This window comes from Lampris incognitus, chromosome 3, assembly GCF_029633865.1.
Source record: "Lampris incognitus isolate fLamInc1 chromosome 3, fLamInc1.hap2, whole genome shotgun sequence".
Lineage (NCBI taxonomy): Eukaryota > Metazoa > Chordata > Actinopteri > Lampriformes > Lampridae > Lampris > Lampris incognitus.
Window position 1 is genome coordinate 102,242,086 of NC_079213.1, and position 17,532 is coordinate 102,259,617.

General features: G+C 45.0%; 1 protein-coding gene across 1 annotated transcript in view; it reads right to left on the reverse strand.

Moving 5' to 3' along the window:
- Positions 1 to 17,532, reverse strand: part of ttll7 (tubulin tyrosine ligase-like family, member 7) — a 173,083-nt gene that overhangs the window by 143,844 nt on the left and 11,707 nt on the right. Inside the window, exons 2-4 of the mRNA XM_056276406.1 lie at positions 9,544 to 9,876; positions 8,973 to 9,104; positions 3,491 to 3,612 (exon numbers count right to left, since the gene is read on the reverse strand). Coding sequence (XP_056132381.1) covers positions 3,491 to 3,612; positions 8,973 to 9,104; positions 9,544 to 9,568 — 279 coding nt within the window. The 5' untranslated portion in view covers positions 9,569 to 9,876. The remainder of the gene's footprint in view (positions 1 to 3,490; positions 3,613 to 8,972; positions 9,105 to 9,543; positions 9,877 to 17,532) is intronic.

A 17,532-nucleotide genomic window follows, 5' to 3' on the forward strand; every position in this document is an offset into this window, starting at 1 on the left:
CTTGACCTTAAACCCAGAGTGACCCATCACCGATGGTGTTCGGCACTAATGTCACAAAACACGACTCTATTTTGGTTGTTTTTCTCGCTCACATAACTTCAGTGCTTTAAATCAGTTACATACTGAGTGATTTTTTTTCTCATTTGGATGCTCTTGACATCTCATAAAGCAAAGCTATAGTTCTTATCTCATCTCATCATCAGCCACTTCTCCGGGGTCGGGTCGCAGTGGCAGCAAGCCAAGTAGGGCACTCCAGACATCCCTCTCCCCAGCAATGCCCTCCAGCTCCTCCTGGGGGATCGATCCCAAGGCTTTCCTAAGCCAGATTGGACATGTAGTCCCTCCAGCAAGTTCTGGGTCTACCCCGGGGTCTCCTCCCAGTTGTAGGTGCCCGGAAAACCTCCAAAGGAAGGCGCCCAGGAGGCATCCTTATCAGATGCCCGAACTACCTCAACTGGCTCCTTTCGAAGCAAAGGAGCAGTGGCTCTACTCTGACCTCCCTCCGGATGTCCGAGCTCCTCACCCTATCTCTAAGGTTGAGCCCAGACATCCTACGGAAGAAACTAATTTCAGCCGCTTGCATCCATGATCTCCCCCTTTCGGTCACTACCCAAAGCTCATGACCATAGGTGAGGGCTGGAATGAAGATTGACTGGTAAATTGAGAGCTTTGCCTTCCAGCTCAGCTCCCTCTTCTCCAACTTTTCCCAAGAAAATTTGGGAAACCCAATTAAAGTACACCAGCAGCGCTACAGCACCTCACCCGCAAAAGGGAAACCGGGGCCCCCTCCTGGAGCCAGACCTGGGAAGGGAGCTCACCAGTGAGCATCTGGGGACTGGGCCTTGGCCCATGGGGACGGTCAGCCCCAGCCTGAAAAAACAACATACCACCCCGAGGACCCACCAAACGCGGGGATGAACATTGGGGTAGGGTGCAATGCAGGCCGGGCGGCAGGCAAAGTGCCCGAGCAACTGATATTTCTACTGACAACAGTACTCAACTGTTTTGATTTGCCATATTGGCTAAATGGCAGTAGTTTGAGTGCTAGAGTGATTGGTAAAGTCTGTCAATCTGCATGTCTTCCACTGTATCTTTGCACTTAATGTCAAGTCTATTGCCATTGTATAACCTGTGTCAGTATGTGCCGAGTTACTATTCAAGTTAAAGATGTCCCTGCGCCAACACAACACATTAATTTTAATGCAAAACATGGTTCTCACTCTGGCAGCAGTAAAAATCAGAGAGCCGGGGCATCCGGGTGGTGTGGCGGTCTATTCTGTTGCCTACCAACACGGAGATCTCTGGTTCAAATCCCCGTGTTGCCTCCGGCTTGGTCGGGCGTCCCTACAGACACAATTGGCCATGTCTGTGGCTGGAAAAATCTCTGGGAAATCCCTTCTTCTTCAGGTGTACTGGGCCGTTTCATCTCTGAGGCATCACTCTCACCTTCTCTCTAAAGAAAATAAATACAATCTAAAACCCTTACCTCACCACACGTACTTGGGATATCACAGTGTTTGTTTTAACTTTGTTCGTATCTTTACAAAAAAAAAAAACACACAGGATGCACCCATACTGCTCCCCACATATTCCTTTACACTGTCCATCCATCCGTCCATCGTTCACAAAGTCAGATACTATCACCCTTTCCACTTATTAATCACACAGAAAGGGCATTACTTATTAAAAGGTGTCCTTGTAAACACTTTATTAGTGTTAACTTGTCACGTGTTGTGCTAGTAGTTGCACCATTATACTGAGATTTTGGGGTTTTTTTTGTTAGACCATTGTAAGTTTGCATTGATACTGCACAATTCATCTCCACCACGAGGATAAATAAAAGTTATCTTACCATACATTTGCATCTGGAAACTGCCAGTACAACCTCCATCTTTCCACTGTAGCTGTTCTGTGTGGTTGAGTGTCTTACCAAGAACAGTGGTTCTCAATCAGGTCCTCAGAGACCACCAGTACTGCTGGTTTCTATTCTGTCAGGTAGGTAATTATACTCACTTGTTGTGTCAGGTATTCCAGTCATCTAATCAGGAGCTGTGTCCAGTATCATTCCCTTGTTAACTCATTCACTATTCATTATATATGAGACACTCAGTAGGGTGTATAGGGAGTAATAAACAGACATTTTGGACACAACTGTTTTAGCGAATTCAGGGGCAGCCAGGAATCCATCACAGCCGGGAATCGAACCAGGATAACCCGGACCACGGGCAACTGCGTTAACCAGTCGACTAAAGGGTCCGACCCGTTAGCCAAGGGCTAGCGAGTCTAGTCATCTGTGGTCATTACACTATCCCCCTCCTTTGGGAAGCGCGTCCCCCGCGCTTCAGCATATGAGCTCCCTCGTGCCTCTGGGCGCACACGTTTCCAATGGCCTCACGGTCTCACCATCCTACTTCTGACTGGGGCAGGGAGTCATAGTCGCCTTCGTGGTAAGCAAGGTGCTCCAGGTCATCCAGCTGGGTCTTAAGCTGACCCTTTAGTTGACTGGTTAGCACAGTCGCCCGTGGTGCAAGCTATCCAGGTTCGTGTCCTGGCTGCAGCGGTTCCCAGGCTGCCCCCTGAATTTGCTACATTGGTGTCAGAAGTGTGATGGTGAGACCATGAGGCCATCGGAAGCGCGTGTATCAGGAGGCGTGAGGGAGCTGATATGCTGGAGCACGGGGATGCGCTTCCCGAAGGAGGGGGGTAATGTAACGACCACAGATGACAGAACTCGCGAGCCCTTTGCTAACAGGTCAGACCTTTTAGCTGACTGGTTAGTGCAGTCGCCTGTGGAGCGGACGACCCAGGTTCAGCTCCCCGGCTGCCCCCTGAATTTGTTACATGTTACTACTATTTTGCGTCCTGTACTTGTTCCATCATATGGTATTTGATGGTGAAAAGAGTGCAAGAGCAGAGTGGAGAAGAGCTGAAGCATTGCATTGTGGTATTTCTAGCATAAATTCTAGCATAAATTAAACATAATTTTGTTCCCTTGTATGTATGAGACATGCATATAAGGCAATGAAAAATAAAAGCAGTCTAAGTCTAAATCTAAAGTAGTGTACATGCATTGGACACTACATTTTCATTTGCATTGTGTGAATTTTTGAGGGCACTAAATAGTGAATAACCTTTTAAAGTTACAATTCAGACACTCAAAACAAAACGGAGGAAGTGAATGTAGAGCAGTATACAGCAAATAGGGAGTGATTTCAGACACAGGTAGAAAGGTTTTAAACCTGGTACAACAGGTGAACATAATCAACAGCAGAATGGAAAACCCGCGGTACTGGTGGTCTCTGAGGATGAAGAACCACTGACCTAGAGGTGCATCACTGGTAATTGTTGAAAAAGAGTAATGTGTTTCTCATTCATTTTCATGGCCCATAGATTTACTTAGATTGCACAAACTGCTGGCCTTACAAACTCCCTTTCCTAGCCGCCTCTTGGCTGCTGCCTATTGACATGACAGGTTAGCAGTGCTGGTTACCTGGTAGTTCCTGAGCTCAGCAATTTTCTCGTGCTGAACGGCTGAGTCGTTCCATATAAGGTTGGCAGTTTCGTCTTCATCCCGGGTCTTGAGGAAGGCCATCTCTTTGATGACTATACGGACTATGGGAAAAGACAGCATACACTCCCATCAGATAGGGCTTCATTAATATTTTGAGTTTGAAAAAATAGAAAAATAATAATAATAGAAAAATAATTCATAATAAAATAAAAAAAATTAACAAATAAATAATTATTAATAATTAATAAATAACTTAATCTTCGTTAATAGAGAGAATTTATGACTGTTTAGAGTGACCTTATATACTACATTTAAAAAAAAACTCCCCAAGGAGACTGTGCAGCCATGTTTGTGATGAGGAGGCAGTTGATTTTTGATTGGAGCAAGATCTGACTGAAATAGAAATCAAATATTTTTACTTTCCACATCAACGTTTCACTCAACATTTTCAGCGATTAAAATTCTGCATGTGTGTGCATCAGGAGCGAAATGAGTTGCAGGAATATAAATCATTGGTGGAATGGCTGCAGAGAAATCAGTCCTAATGATTTTCCTCAAAAAGATAAATTCATGATTTGTGATGCATTCAAATCCCGCTGGAAAGCTCGGCATATGAAGGGTAGGTGGCAGGCGCGTTTGGACATTAATCCAACGACTATTCATTATTCAGCGACTAATGAAAAATTCATACGCCCCAACAAAATGAGGTATTAATTAATTTCGTGAAAGCTTTTGCAAACCTGGAGACGGCCAGCCTAATGTTGCGTGATGGCACTTGTATGGGAGAAAAAAAACTCCTCAATATGGCTGGATTCATCTGTTGACGTCAGAGCCTGACTCTAAGTGTTTTGCGTACTAAAACAGGGAAGGTTTACATGGCCGCACGCAAAGGTGCTACCAGCATTGGTTTTTATTGTATTACAGAGACACTGAATACAATCCTTCCTAGAAACTCTCTTCCTTTAAACTTAGGGCCCGAGTTTCCATCCTTTTCTCAGCAGGTGTAGCACAAATCTCCAACAGCGTATCATATAGCCTATAACCTTCCCCTGAAATACCATCAACCTGGAAAGAAAAAAAAGGTTGTGTGCAAATGTGATCTTTGGTGTTCATTTCCCTTACAAAAGAACCTAAGCAGCCTTTAAAATGGCTGCTGAGAGGGTCTCCGCACAACCAGCAAACACACACAGCTAGACTCCTGTCTACCTGCAGGAACCCCACAGCTCTTCGCCCCGACTTGCTGCTGCTGACTCTCTGCTTTTGTGGCTGTAATTCACCCCTGAGAGCGCCGCTGCCACGCAATATAGTGAACATGCCAAGACTGCTTACTCTGTTCTTTTGGCCCTCCTCATCAAAAACAAACAAAACAAAAAAAAACTCATTGTCAGGAAAAGATTTATTTATCTTTTAGCAAAGGCTGAATTGTCTCTTCCTGACCTGTTTCAAGCAGGTTGGACTCCGGAGTCATTAGGTCTCATTTAGGATATGGGGAGAAAAGCCGCCTCTGACAAAACCAATCCGACACCTTAAATCAGATTTCATTGTTCAGCCAATGTTGTGATTGGATTTGCAGTGGTTTAAAGAACAACCGAGATTTCACTCCTGCCTAAAATGACCATGGGTCGCCAAAATGACCGCCATGGTTTTTAAACTCTATATTCTGTCAAGATAAATACCCAGTTGAGATATTAATGCATTGCATATGTTAGTATGTCTGTTAGGAAATGACTGACACCAACATTATAATTTTAACAACTACAATACTATTTTTAAACAATTTAAACTTCAGAGAGACATGGTCAAACTTGAATAGCAAAATTGAAAAAGTGAAAATATTATCTGAAAAACAAAACTGAAAACACATATTGCTAATCTAACAAACATAACAAGGCCTATGAAACCTGAAATGTAAAAAAAGAACTGAAAATAAATATTGAACCAGTCCCAAACAACGACCGTAACTTAAAAACTACTAGAATGACCATGGGCCGTCAAAATGACCGCCACGGTTTTTAAACTGTATATTGTCTGTGAATGTTCTCATTCATCCAGGTCATAGTTGGTCTAGTCAGAAAGGCACGAACTGAGGAAGCCTCTTGGATGAGAGGCGAAACGTTTTCACAGATATATACCAAGTCCAGTTGCACTTGATTCAACTCCTTTGGATAAACTGTATATTCTGTCAAGATAAATACCCAATTGAGATATTAATGCATTAAATATGTTAGTATGTCTGTTAAGAAACTAACTGACACCAAAATTAACATTTCAACAACTTTAATACTATTTTTCAAACAATTTAAAATGGCCATTGTCCAACACCTGTATATACTGCAACGCGTCGGTGGTAGTCATGGTGCATCTGTAATGGCATCTGTAACCAGACATGCTGGAAATAATCAAAAATCACGTTTAGACTATTACTCTGCACTGGAGAATGCTAGTTTGTTTCTAGGACAGAGCAGTGAACTTCACGAAGGAAATGACGCGACCAACACACGTCATAGATAGTGACATGACGCGCACAATGATGCACAAATTACGAGCCATCATTTTTACCGCTCATGGTCGTTTTAGGTAGATCTTATCACTTTTTTTCGTGCAATTGATCTAAAACTCATTTTAATGCAAATATATGCAATTTTAGGAGCAATCACACAGCAGCAGGTCTGTATGTTTTTTCCGCAAAGTTATTAAACTTTGAAAATCTAAAATCCTCAAAATGACCGCCTTGGGCATTCTAGTGTTAAGGGACTGACTTGAGTACTGTTTTGAGAACTATCTCCTAAATAAAGGATTTAATCGAAAACTTGCATTGCGTCACAGCATATTAGTCTTACCCCAAGGCCCACATCAAATGGTGGTTTCTCTCCCTCATGAAATTTTCATAAAGAAAACCATAATAATATTTCAAAAGGTATTGATATTGATACAAGGGGCGTGCATCTGAACATGCCTGGACCAAAAGCAACTCTTTACTAGTCTGTCCTTCACAGAAGCTCTCATTTCAACCAGTGCTGCTGTCGACACCATTTCATATAGAAAAGCCACACACTTCAATGCCGCTGCATCGTTTTATGCTACAAATCTATTTTTGTGCATACCTGCATAAATGTATCATTGACTCTGCTTACAAAGGCATTCAAACTACTGATTTATCAATATTTTGAACATTTCCCAAACAACAGAAAAAAACTGTTGTTGTTTTCTCCCCTATTGTACCCGGCCAATTACTCCACTCCTTCGAGCTGTCCCAGTCGCTGCTCCACCTCCTCTGCTGATCCAGGGAGGGCTGCAGACTACCACATGCCTCCTCCAATACATGCGGCATCACCAGCTGCTTCTTTTCACCTGACAGTGAGGAGTTTCACCAGGGGGACGTAGCGTGTGGAAGATCGAGCTATTCCCCCCAAGGTCCCCCTCCCCCCTGAACAGGTGCCCCGACCGACCAGATGAGGCGGTAGTGCAGCGACCAGGACACATACCCACATCCAGCTTCCCACCCATAGACACGGCCAGTTGTGTCTGTAAGGACGCCCGACCAAGCCATAGGTAACACGGGGATTTGAACTGGCGATCCCCGTGTTGGTAGACAACGGAATAGACCACTATGCCACCCAGACACCCCAAACTGAACAGTTTTTTAATCAATACTTTTCATTTTGGCAACTAATACAGAAGTAGAGTTATCAAAAAGGAGGGCAGCACACACCTACAAATGCCAAAACCTTGCATTCTGGCTGTTTAGTAAATTGTGTATTCAGTGTGCAGATGACATCTGTCAATATTCTATAGGAAAGATGTACAACTTCGGCAAAGTGGTGAATATTTCCCCAAGTATTGATGTTACTTTCATCCACATGAATAGGTACTTCACTCAGAACCAGTGTGGGCACAAACTGGCAAAGCCGACATGCCATTTATGTGATGCGACAGTGTCGTGACTATACCTATGGCACTTCCAAAAATGAGGGGATGTCCCACAGCTGAATCAATAAACTACTACTATTACTTCTACTACTAGTAGTAGTACTACTACTACTAGTACTATGATTGCTACCACCATAAATTCCAGTCTCTCAGGGCAAAGGTCCCTTCAAGGATCATGCGCCCTGTTGTGACAGCCATTCGTTCTTATTTTCCGACACCCAAAGCGTACATATACTGGAATGCTCCTATCAATGACAGAGTTTCATCACTGGCCACAGAAGAGCCTCTCTTCAGCCTACTCACACTTCTCAGCCACTTTCATTCCTTTGAACCAAAGATTTCTCCTCTTAATGCACAGGCTTTTATTTAATTCCTGCATTGTTCCTGTTGAAATTGCCTTGACTGGTGTCCAGGTAGCATAGCGGTCTATTTCGTTGCCTACCAACACGGGAATCGTCGGTTCAAATCCCCGTGTTACCTCTGGCTTGGTCGGGCATCCCTACAGACACAATTGGCTGTGTCTGCGGGTAGGAAGCCGGATGTGGGTACGTGTCCTGGTCGCTGCACTAGCGCCTCCACTGGTCGGTTGGGGGCGCCTGTTTAGGAGGGGAGGGGGAACTGAAGGGAATAGCGTGAGCCTCTCACGCGCTATGTCCCCATGGCGAAACTCTTCACTGTCAGGTGAAAAGAGGCGGCTGGCAACTCCACATGTATCGGAGGAGGCATGTGGTAGTCTGCAGCCCTCCCTGGATTGGCAGAGGGGGTGGAGCAGCAACTGGGATGGCTCGGAAGAACGGGGTAATTGGCCAGATACAATTTGGAGGGAAAAGGGGGAAAAGGAAAAAAGAAAAAAAGAAATTGCCTTGACTTTTGTTTAATTTTTACCCTAAAGCGTCAAACGTTTTGAAGGCTCGTTTCACTGTCATTATTGTTTTTCCAGACTTTTTTTTTTAAACTACTTAATGTGCCCTGGGGCTGGGCCGCTGCTATAAAAGTGCTCCCTAGGTAAACAAATCGCTATTCTAGATCCTTCATTCCTTCTGCTTTCAGGCTGTTAAAATGCTGAGAGCAGTCATTTTAAATAAATATTTTATATTGTTTTAAACCACAACAGTTGGTTTGCACCTTGTCTGTTTTCCACGTGGCTTGTGGGCCTGTACGTTCCCTGATTGTAGTGGGGGAATGTAACGTGCAATGCATCTTAGGATGCGTCATTATTTATTTATTTATTCTTTTAACTTATGTGAATTTTTGTCCTTCACCTGGTCCTCGTGTGAGTCGGCATGCATGGCCACACGAGGGCGCCAGTGCATCTCTTGCCTATGTACTGATCTGTGCGTTGTCTCTGACACTGCTGATTGCTGCTTGTCTGGGAGTTTGTGTATGGTCTGGGTAGATTGTGGAACGGAATTGCCCTTTTGGGATAAATAAAGTTGTCTGAATCTGAATCCAAATGTGCTGCACCCCCAAAAAAGGAAAAATACTATATAAAAACAGAATTTTGTTATTTGGTTGATGACAGCAGACATACCGATCTCATATTTGGTGCCGGCCATGTTTGCAGTGATAGTTCCTTTCTTCTTCTTGGTCTGCACCTTCCTCTTCCCGCTGCTCTGGAAGGAGCCTGCAGATGGCCTGTTCACGGGGGACGCTCCGTGATCCTCTGGAGGAAGAAGCAAAAAGCTCACAGCAACTCCCCATGTATATATACGTGCATGTGTGCTTTCATGTGCCTCTGTGTACAAATGAGGTTGTACGTACTTTTGTGAGTTTTTCTTTTGACGCAAAGAGGCACCATGCATTTTTGTTAATGTGTGTGTCAAAGTGAATTTATATGATGTATGTATAGGCATGTGTGAGTACTTACATGTGCCCATGATCCTGCAGCATGCGTGAGCTACAATGTTAACATGCATTACATGCATCGATATCTAGATATGTATGTGTGTGTGTGTGTGTGTGTGTGTGTGTGTGTGTGTGTGTGTGTGTGTGTGTGTGTGTGTGTGTGTGTGTGTGTGTGTTTAGACATGCAAGCCTTTAAGCCATGTTAAAAAATGACAAGTGTCTGTACTGGGAGACTTACTTGCAGGAACCCAACTCACCTCCATCGTTGGGGGGGGAGGGCATCTCACGGGCCGGAGAATCGCAGGGGTGGGTCAGGCCCTCTGCCAAATCTCAAAGCGCCCCCTGGAGGCTCTCTCTCTCTCTTTCTAGTTAATCTTCTCTGACGCGGTTCTGAAAGCCCCAGCGGATCATCTGAGTCCCTCTCCTGCGTCACTCAGCAGCATCCAGGGTACCAAGCAAACGGAGTGGTTGGTTGGAGGTGAGGGGGGTGAGGGGTAGGTGAAAAGGGGGGAAAGGGGCCACTTGAGGTCCCCCACAACCTTGGCTCATTCACGGCCCCAAGAGGAGATTGGGGGGGTTAGATGGGGTGCCTGTGGAGGAGGAGAAAGGGGAAAGTTTTATTTCAAGTTAAGGATGAGTAGGAGTAGATTGCTCTGGGGGGCAGCTGGAGAACATTCTCGTGTGGATCAGTGAGCGCGCCTTTGCTGAAGTGGACGTGTGTTTGATGTAACTACAGCAGTGGCAGCGGTAGCACAAAGGCCTTTCTCAAACCACATCAGTGGAGCTGACACTGGCTTCCTTCAGAACACAGTGTGGCTTTGGCGCTGCGGTAATCCTAATGAAATAATCTGATGCTTTGTGGTGCATGCTGAACTGATTGTTATTCTACAGAGGCTGTGTGAAATATTAATGTGGCTGACAAGTAAAGGTTTTGTGGCATCGCTTTCGGTTGGGTTGTTTTGTTTGTTTGCTTTTTTGGCTTCAGCTGTGCGTCCTTTTATGGCCTGGGTAAAATCCATTCCAACAGATGGCTTTTAAACAACGGTTATTATCAATTCGCTTCAGGCCGGGCCTTTATATTGTTTATCTCTTAAGGAGGATGCTTGTTCTATGCAGCCCACCTAGTGTGGTTCTGCTGGAGTAGGCAGTGTGAAGTATCTCAGTCAAGGACACTTTGACAAGGAGGGGACCAGGACCCTCTAGTTTGGGGTTGGCCTCACTAACCTCCAGGCCATTCTACCAACCTGGCTTCCCTCGCTCACATCCAGGCCTAGGAGCAAGCTAAAAGATGCCAATCGTGCAACTTGCAAGACTTTGGACAGTGGGAGGAAACCTAGGAGAACCCCAAGGAAAGCCAGGCAAGCATGAGGAGGACATGGACATTAAACCAATGTGCCAGCTGAAAGGATGAGAGAATTACCACAAAGTACCAGCTAGATGTAGGCAAGTTTGATTAACATGCATTATTCAGACTTCATTTTCCTTCCTAAAAATCACAGCTGACTGACAGATGATAAAACTGAATAGTGCATTTTTGAATTACCAGCTACAGTAGCCTATAAGAATAAGATGCAGTTTCATCATTCTCAGTGGGCTTGACGAAGCTCAATTGAATGCATTTCATAAAGAGAACAACAGTGGCCTCTAGTGGTGTGAATGAAGCCTACCACAGAGCCGGAACTCAGATCTGTTTTCCCATATAGCACATGCACACAGGGAAGAAACCTACGGTGCACAGGCCCAATCGAAAAGCAATGCCCATTGATTCAATCAACGACAGCTGCACAAATTAGTGCAAGGAAACAATCCGATAGCATTACAGGATTACTCAGTAAACCCTCGCCATGAGCCTTGAGCTTGGCCTCTGCTGGCATTGATCCTAGGAAGACAGAGATGGGTATAAACTCAGCAGAGAAGGAGAAGGATACAGCAGGGAGAGAGTGATGAAGTGAACCAAGCGAAGCTGCTGACACCTGCTTTTACCCACTGGGTGGTGTAATTTTCACTAAAGTGACTGTGGGACCAGGAAGGAAGGTGGGAACTCTACCCAATAAGATCACTGGACTAACATTACGCCTAACTCAAGAGAACCCCACAGAGACAAAGATGTATTAGCAACAGAAATATTCAAAAACAAAAGACAGAAAATAACAAGGTAGAAGCAACAGGTTTCTCTGCATGCATTTCGATCCAACCCATCCATTCATTATACAGACCGCTTATCCTGCTCTCAGGGTCACAGGGATGCTGGAGCTTATCACAGCAGTCATTGGGTCGCAGGCAGGGAGACACCCTGGACAGGCCACCAAGCCATCACAGGGCACACACACACACACACACACACACACACACACACACACACACACACACACACACACACACACACACACACACACACACACACACATACAGTGCTGCTTGAAAGTTTGTGAACCCTCCAGACATGGTCACTGTTTTTGTAAAAAAACATTAAAATAAGCTTATTACACATACATCCAAATCCCAATTTGTAAAGCACACCTTCCAAATAATGGACATACACACAAAAAGAGATATATTTTCATTATTTAATTCAACAAAGGTGGTTTATTTCACAAAAACTGAAAATTTAACATGTGCAAAAGTATGTGAACCCTTGTATTAGTAGCTTGTGGCTCCTCCTTTTGCAGCCATTACTTCAACCCAACGTCTTCTGTAACCACTAACCAGTCTCTCGCATTTGCTTATGGGGATTTTTGCCCACTCATCCTTGCAGAACTCAGCCAGTTGAGAGAGGTTGGAGGGACATCTGGTATGTACAAACTTCTTCAGGTCTCGCCACAACATTTCAATTGGATTAAGGTCCGGACTTTGACTGGGCCAATCCAGAGTACGAATCCTCTTTCTCTGAAGCCATTCCTTTGTAGTTTTGCTGGAATGCTTTGGGTCATTGTCTTGTTGCATAATCAATTTTCGTCCCAGCTTCAACTCCCTGACTGATGGCAGGAGATTCTGGTCAAGAATTTGTTGATATGGCGGGGAGTTCATGGTCCCTTGGATAATATGGAGTCGTCCAGATCCAGAAGCAGAAAAGTAGCCCCAGACCTTCACATTTCCACCACCATGCTTCACTGTTGGGAGGAGGTTCTTTTCTTCATATGCAGTGTTGGCTTTTCTCCAAACATGATGGTTTTGATTGTGACCAAATAATTATATTTTGGACTTGTCTGTCCAGAGAATGGACTTCCAGAAGGCCTCTGGTTTGTCCAAGTGCTCTCTGGCAAAGTTGAAACGGGCAGCTTTGTTCTTTTTTGAGAACAGAGGCTTCCTTCTAGCAACCCTCCCATGAATGTCATGGCTATTCAATTTTCGTGTGATTGTAGACACATGTACATTTGTCCCAGATGCTACCAGAGAGGTCTGCAACTCTCTAGAGGTGATGTGTGGGTTGGCCTTTACCTGATTTATTATTTTTCTGGTGCTTCTGGGTGATTGTTTTGATGGGCGTCCACTTCTAGGCAGAGTTGCTGTCATGTTGAAGGCCGTCCATTTGTAAATAATTTGTCTTACAGTGGATGGATGGAGCTGGAATCTTTTGGAGATGGTCTTATAACCCTCCCCAGACTGATGGGCTGTCACTACCCTCTTCTTCATGTCTTCGGATATCTCCTTGCTCTTGGCATTGTTGATTTGTATGGGACCACAGTGGTTTGGTTAGTTTCCTCTCTCTTTTAATTAGTGCAGGCCAAACCCTTTCCCAAGGATGTCTCATTTCATTGGTCTGCCTAAATGATTAATCAAGCACCCAAATGTGTTTCATCTGAGTCTGTTACCTGCTTGACTTAACCAATGCAGCTGGGGGTTCACTTACTTTTGCACATACACTAATTCCATGTTTCATGTAGTTTTTGGGCTACTTAAAAAAGTCCCACTAAACAAGTACATGCAATTGATAAACATATATTTGACATTTCATACATAAAAACTGGTGATGATAAAATAAGAAAATCATGGTAAAACAATAGAAACATCTAAACTGCTCAAGGGGTTCACATACTTTCAAGCAGCACTGTACATACCTAGGGACAATTCAGTGTGGCCAATTCACCTGACCTACATGTCTTTGGAAGGAAACCGGAGCACCCAAAGGAAACCCACACAGATACGGGGAGAACATGCAAACTCCACACAGAGGACAACTAGGGACAACGACAAAGGTTGGACTACCCCGGGGCTCGAACCCAGGACCTTCTTGCTGTGAGGCGACCGCGCTAACCACTGCGCCACCGTGTCGCCTACATTGAAACAACAATACTTAAATTAATCAGCCACCGCTCTGTGAAAGGCAAATGTGATTTGTAGAACATGATTTTCACAAACAACATCACGCTGGCTTAGTGGTTAGCTCAGTCGCTTCAAAGCACAAGTATAGTGGGTTTGATTCCAGCCCATGTGTGTCCATATTGCATGTTCCCCCCATGTGTGTGTGCACATGGCTTTCCTTCTACAGTCCAGGGACATTCATTACAGATAAAATGAAGACTCAAAATTGTCAGTAGCTTTGAATGGTGTAAGTTATTGTGTTTCACCCCCTTATGGACTGGTGATCTGTCAAGGGTGTCTCCCTGCCTTCCACCCAGTGCATGCTGGGATTGACTCCAGTCCCCTGCAACCATCAATAGCTATAAGTATAAGTATAGGTCAAGGATAGAGATGGAAATGTGCTGACAAGCGAGGAGAGTGTGCTGAGAAGGTAGAAGGAGTACTTTGGGGGGCTGATGAATGAAGAAAATGAGAGAGAGAGAAGGTTGGATGATGTAGGGATAGTGAATCAGGAAGTTCAGTGGATTAGCAAGGAGGAAGTGAGGGCAGCTATGAAGAGGATGAAGAGTGGAAAGGCAGTTGGTCCTGATGACATACCTGTGGAGGCATGGAGATGTTTAGGAGAGATGGCAGTGGGGTTTTTAACTAGATTGTTTAACACAATCTTGGAAAGTGAGAGGATGCCTGAGGAGTGGAGAAGAAGCACACTGGTACCGATTTTCAAGAACAGGGGCGATGTGCAGAACTGTAGCAACTACAGTAAAGTTGATCAGCCACAGCATGAAGATTTGGGAAAGAGTAATAGACGCTAGTTTAAGAGGAGAGGTGACGATTAGCGAGCAGCAGTATGGTTTCATGCCACGAAAGAGCACCACAGATGCAACGTTTGCTTTGAGAATGTTGATTGAGAAGTATAGAGAAGGCCAGAAAGAGTTGCATTGTGTCTTTGTAGATTTAGAGAACGCATACGACAGGGTGCCGAGAGAGGAGATGTGGTATTGTATGAGGAAGTCAGGAGTTGCAAAGAAGTATGTAGGAGTGGTGCAGGATATGTATGAGAGAAGTGTGACAATGGTGAGGTGTGCAGTTGGAATGACATATGGGTTCAAGGTGGAGGTGGGATTGCATCAAGGACCGGCTCTGAGCCCTTTCTTGTTTGCAACTGTGATGGACAGGTTGATGGACAAGATCAGGCAGGAGTCTCCATGGACGATGATGTTCGCGGATGACATTGTGATCTGTAGCGAGAGTAGGGTGTAGGTGGAGAGCCTTGAGAGGTGGAGGGATGCACTGGAGAGAAGAGGAATGAAAGTCAGTAGGAGCAAGATGGAATACCTATGCGTGAATGAGAGGGAGGACAGTGGACTGGTCAGGATGCAAGGAGTAGAGGTGATGAAGGCATATGAGTTTAAATACTTGGGGTCAACTGTCCAAAGTAATGGGGAGTGCAGTAGAGAGGTGAAGAAGAGAGTGCAGACAGGGTGGAGTGGGTGGAGAAGAGTGTCAGGGGTGATTTGCGACAGACGGGTACCAGCAAGAGTTAAAGGGAAGGTTTACAAGATGGTTGTGAGACCAGCTATGTTATATGGTTGGAGACAGTGGCACTGACAAAAAGACAGGAGGCGCAGCTGGAGGTGGCAGAGTTGAAGATGCTAAGATTTTCACTGGGAGTGACGAAGAAGGACAGGATTAGGAACGATTATATTAAAGGGACTGCTCCAGTTGGATGGTTTGGAGACAAAGCAAGAGAGGCAAGATTGAGATGGCTTGGACATGTGTGGAGGAGAGATGCTGGGTATGTTGGAAGAAGGATGCTGAATATGGAGCTGCCAGGGAAGAGGAAAAGAGGAAGGCCAAAGAGGAGGTTTATGGATGGGGTGAGGGAGGACATGCAGGTGGCTGGTGTGACAGAGGAAGACGCAGAAGACAGGAAGAAATGGAAATGGATGATCTGCTGTGGCGACCCCTAACGGGAGCAGCCGAAAGTAGTAGTAGATCCTTAATTATACAGGTTAGATTAACATTAACCTGTATAATTATAACATTGTATGGGGAGGTCGGTAGTTGCAGAGAAGTATGTAGGAGTGGTGCAGGATACGTATGAGGGAAGTGTGACAGGGGTGAGGTGAGCGGTTGGAATGACAGATGGGTTCAAGGTGGAGGTGGGATTACATCAAGGATCGGTTCTGAGCTCTTTCTTGTTTGCAATTGTGATGAACAGGTTGATGGACAAGATCAGGCAGGAGTCTCCATGGACGATGATGTTCGCGGATGACATTGTGATCTGTAGCGAGAGTAGGGTGCAGGTGGAGAGCCTTGAGAGGTGGAGGTATGCACTGGAGAGAAGAAGAATGAAAGTCAGTAGGAGCAAGATGGAATACCTATGCACGAGTGAGAGGGAGGACAGCAGAATGGTGAGGATGCAAGGAGTAGAGGTGAAAAAGGCATACGAGTTTAAATACTTGGGGTCAACTGTCCAAACTAATGGGGAGTGCAGAAGAGAGGTGAAGAAGAGAGTGCAGGCAGGGTGGAGTGGGTGGAGAAGAATGTCAGGAGTGATTTGTGACAGAAGGGTACTAGCAAGAGTTAAAAGGAAGATTTACAAGGCGGCTGTGAGACCAGCTATGTTATATGGTTTGGAGACAGTGGCACTGACAAAAAGACAGGAGGCGGAGCTGGAGGTGGCAGATTTGAAGATGCTAAGATTTCCATTGGGAGTGACGAAGAAGGACAGGATTAGGAACGAGTATATTAGAGGGACTGCTCAAGTTGGATGGTTTGGAGACAAAGCAAGAGAGGTAAGACTGAGATGGCTTGAACATGTATGGAGGAGAGATGCTGGGTATATTGGGAGAAGGATGCTGAATATGGAGCTGCCAGGGAAGAGGAAAAGAAGAAGGCCAAAGAGGAGGTTTATGGATGTGGTGAGGGAAGATATGCAGGTGGCTGGTATGACAGAGGAAGATGCAGAAGACAGAAAGAAATGGAATTGGATGATCCACTGTGGTGACCCCTAACAGGAGTGGCCAAAAGTAGTAGTAGTAGTAGTAGAGATTAACATTAACCTCCTACAGCTGGTGCCAAGAACATACTACATGACTTGTTCATCAATAATCAGTATAACTATTAGTTTATAGTCAAAGGCTGTGGAGTCAGTTAAGATTTAGTCGACTATTTATACTGTATTTTTCTACTGTTTCCATAATCAAAAGAACTGCTATTTAAAAACCACAAATTCAGGTCAATAGCCCATCCATGCTCATTCATATCAATGTGTTTTCTAAATATGTGAAATGCTACGTGAATATCACATAGTTTTCTTTTTATAATTGGGACTTTGTGTTGATGTCCTCACATTCTTTATGTTGGGCATCCCACCATGTCAAATTTCTAGGGCGTCCAGGTAGCGTAGCGGTCTATTGCGTTGCCTACCAATACAGGGATCACCGGTTCAAATCCTCGTGTAACCTCTGGTTTGACCAGGCGTCTCTACAGACACAATTGGCCGTGTCTGCAGGTGGGAAGCCGGATGTGGGTATGTGTCCTGGTCATTGCACTAGTGCCTCCTCTGGTCGGCTGGGGTGCCTATTCAGGGGGGAGGGGGAACTGGGGGGAATAATGTGATCCTCCCACACGCTACGTCCCCCTGGTGAAACTCCTCACTGTCAGGTGTAAAGAAGCAGCTGGTGACTCCACATGTATTGGAGGAGGCATGTGGTAGTCTGCAGCCCTCCCTGGATCAGTAGAGGGGGTGGAGCAGCGACTGGGACAGCTTGGAAGAGTGGGGTAATAAGCCAGGTACAGTTGGGGTGACAATGGGGGGAAAAAATCCAAAAAAAATAAATTCTAGTGTGAACAAAAGTGTGTGTGGCCATTAATGAGATCTGAACTGGAACTGACGGTATAGAGAAAGACAGTGTGTCATCTGTTAATGACTGACCTGG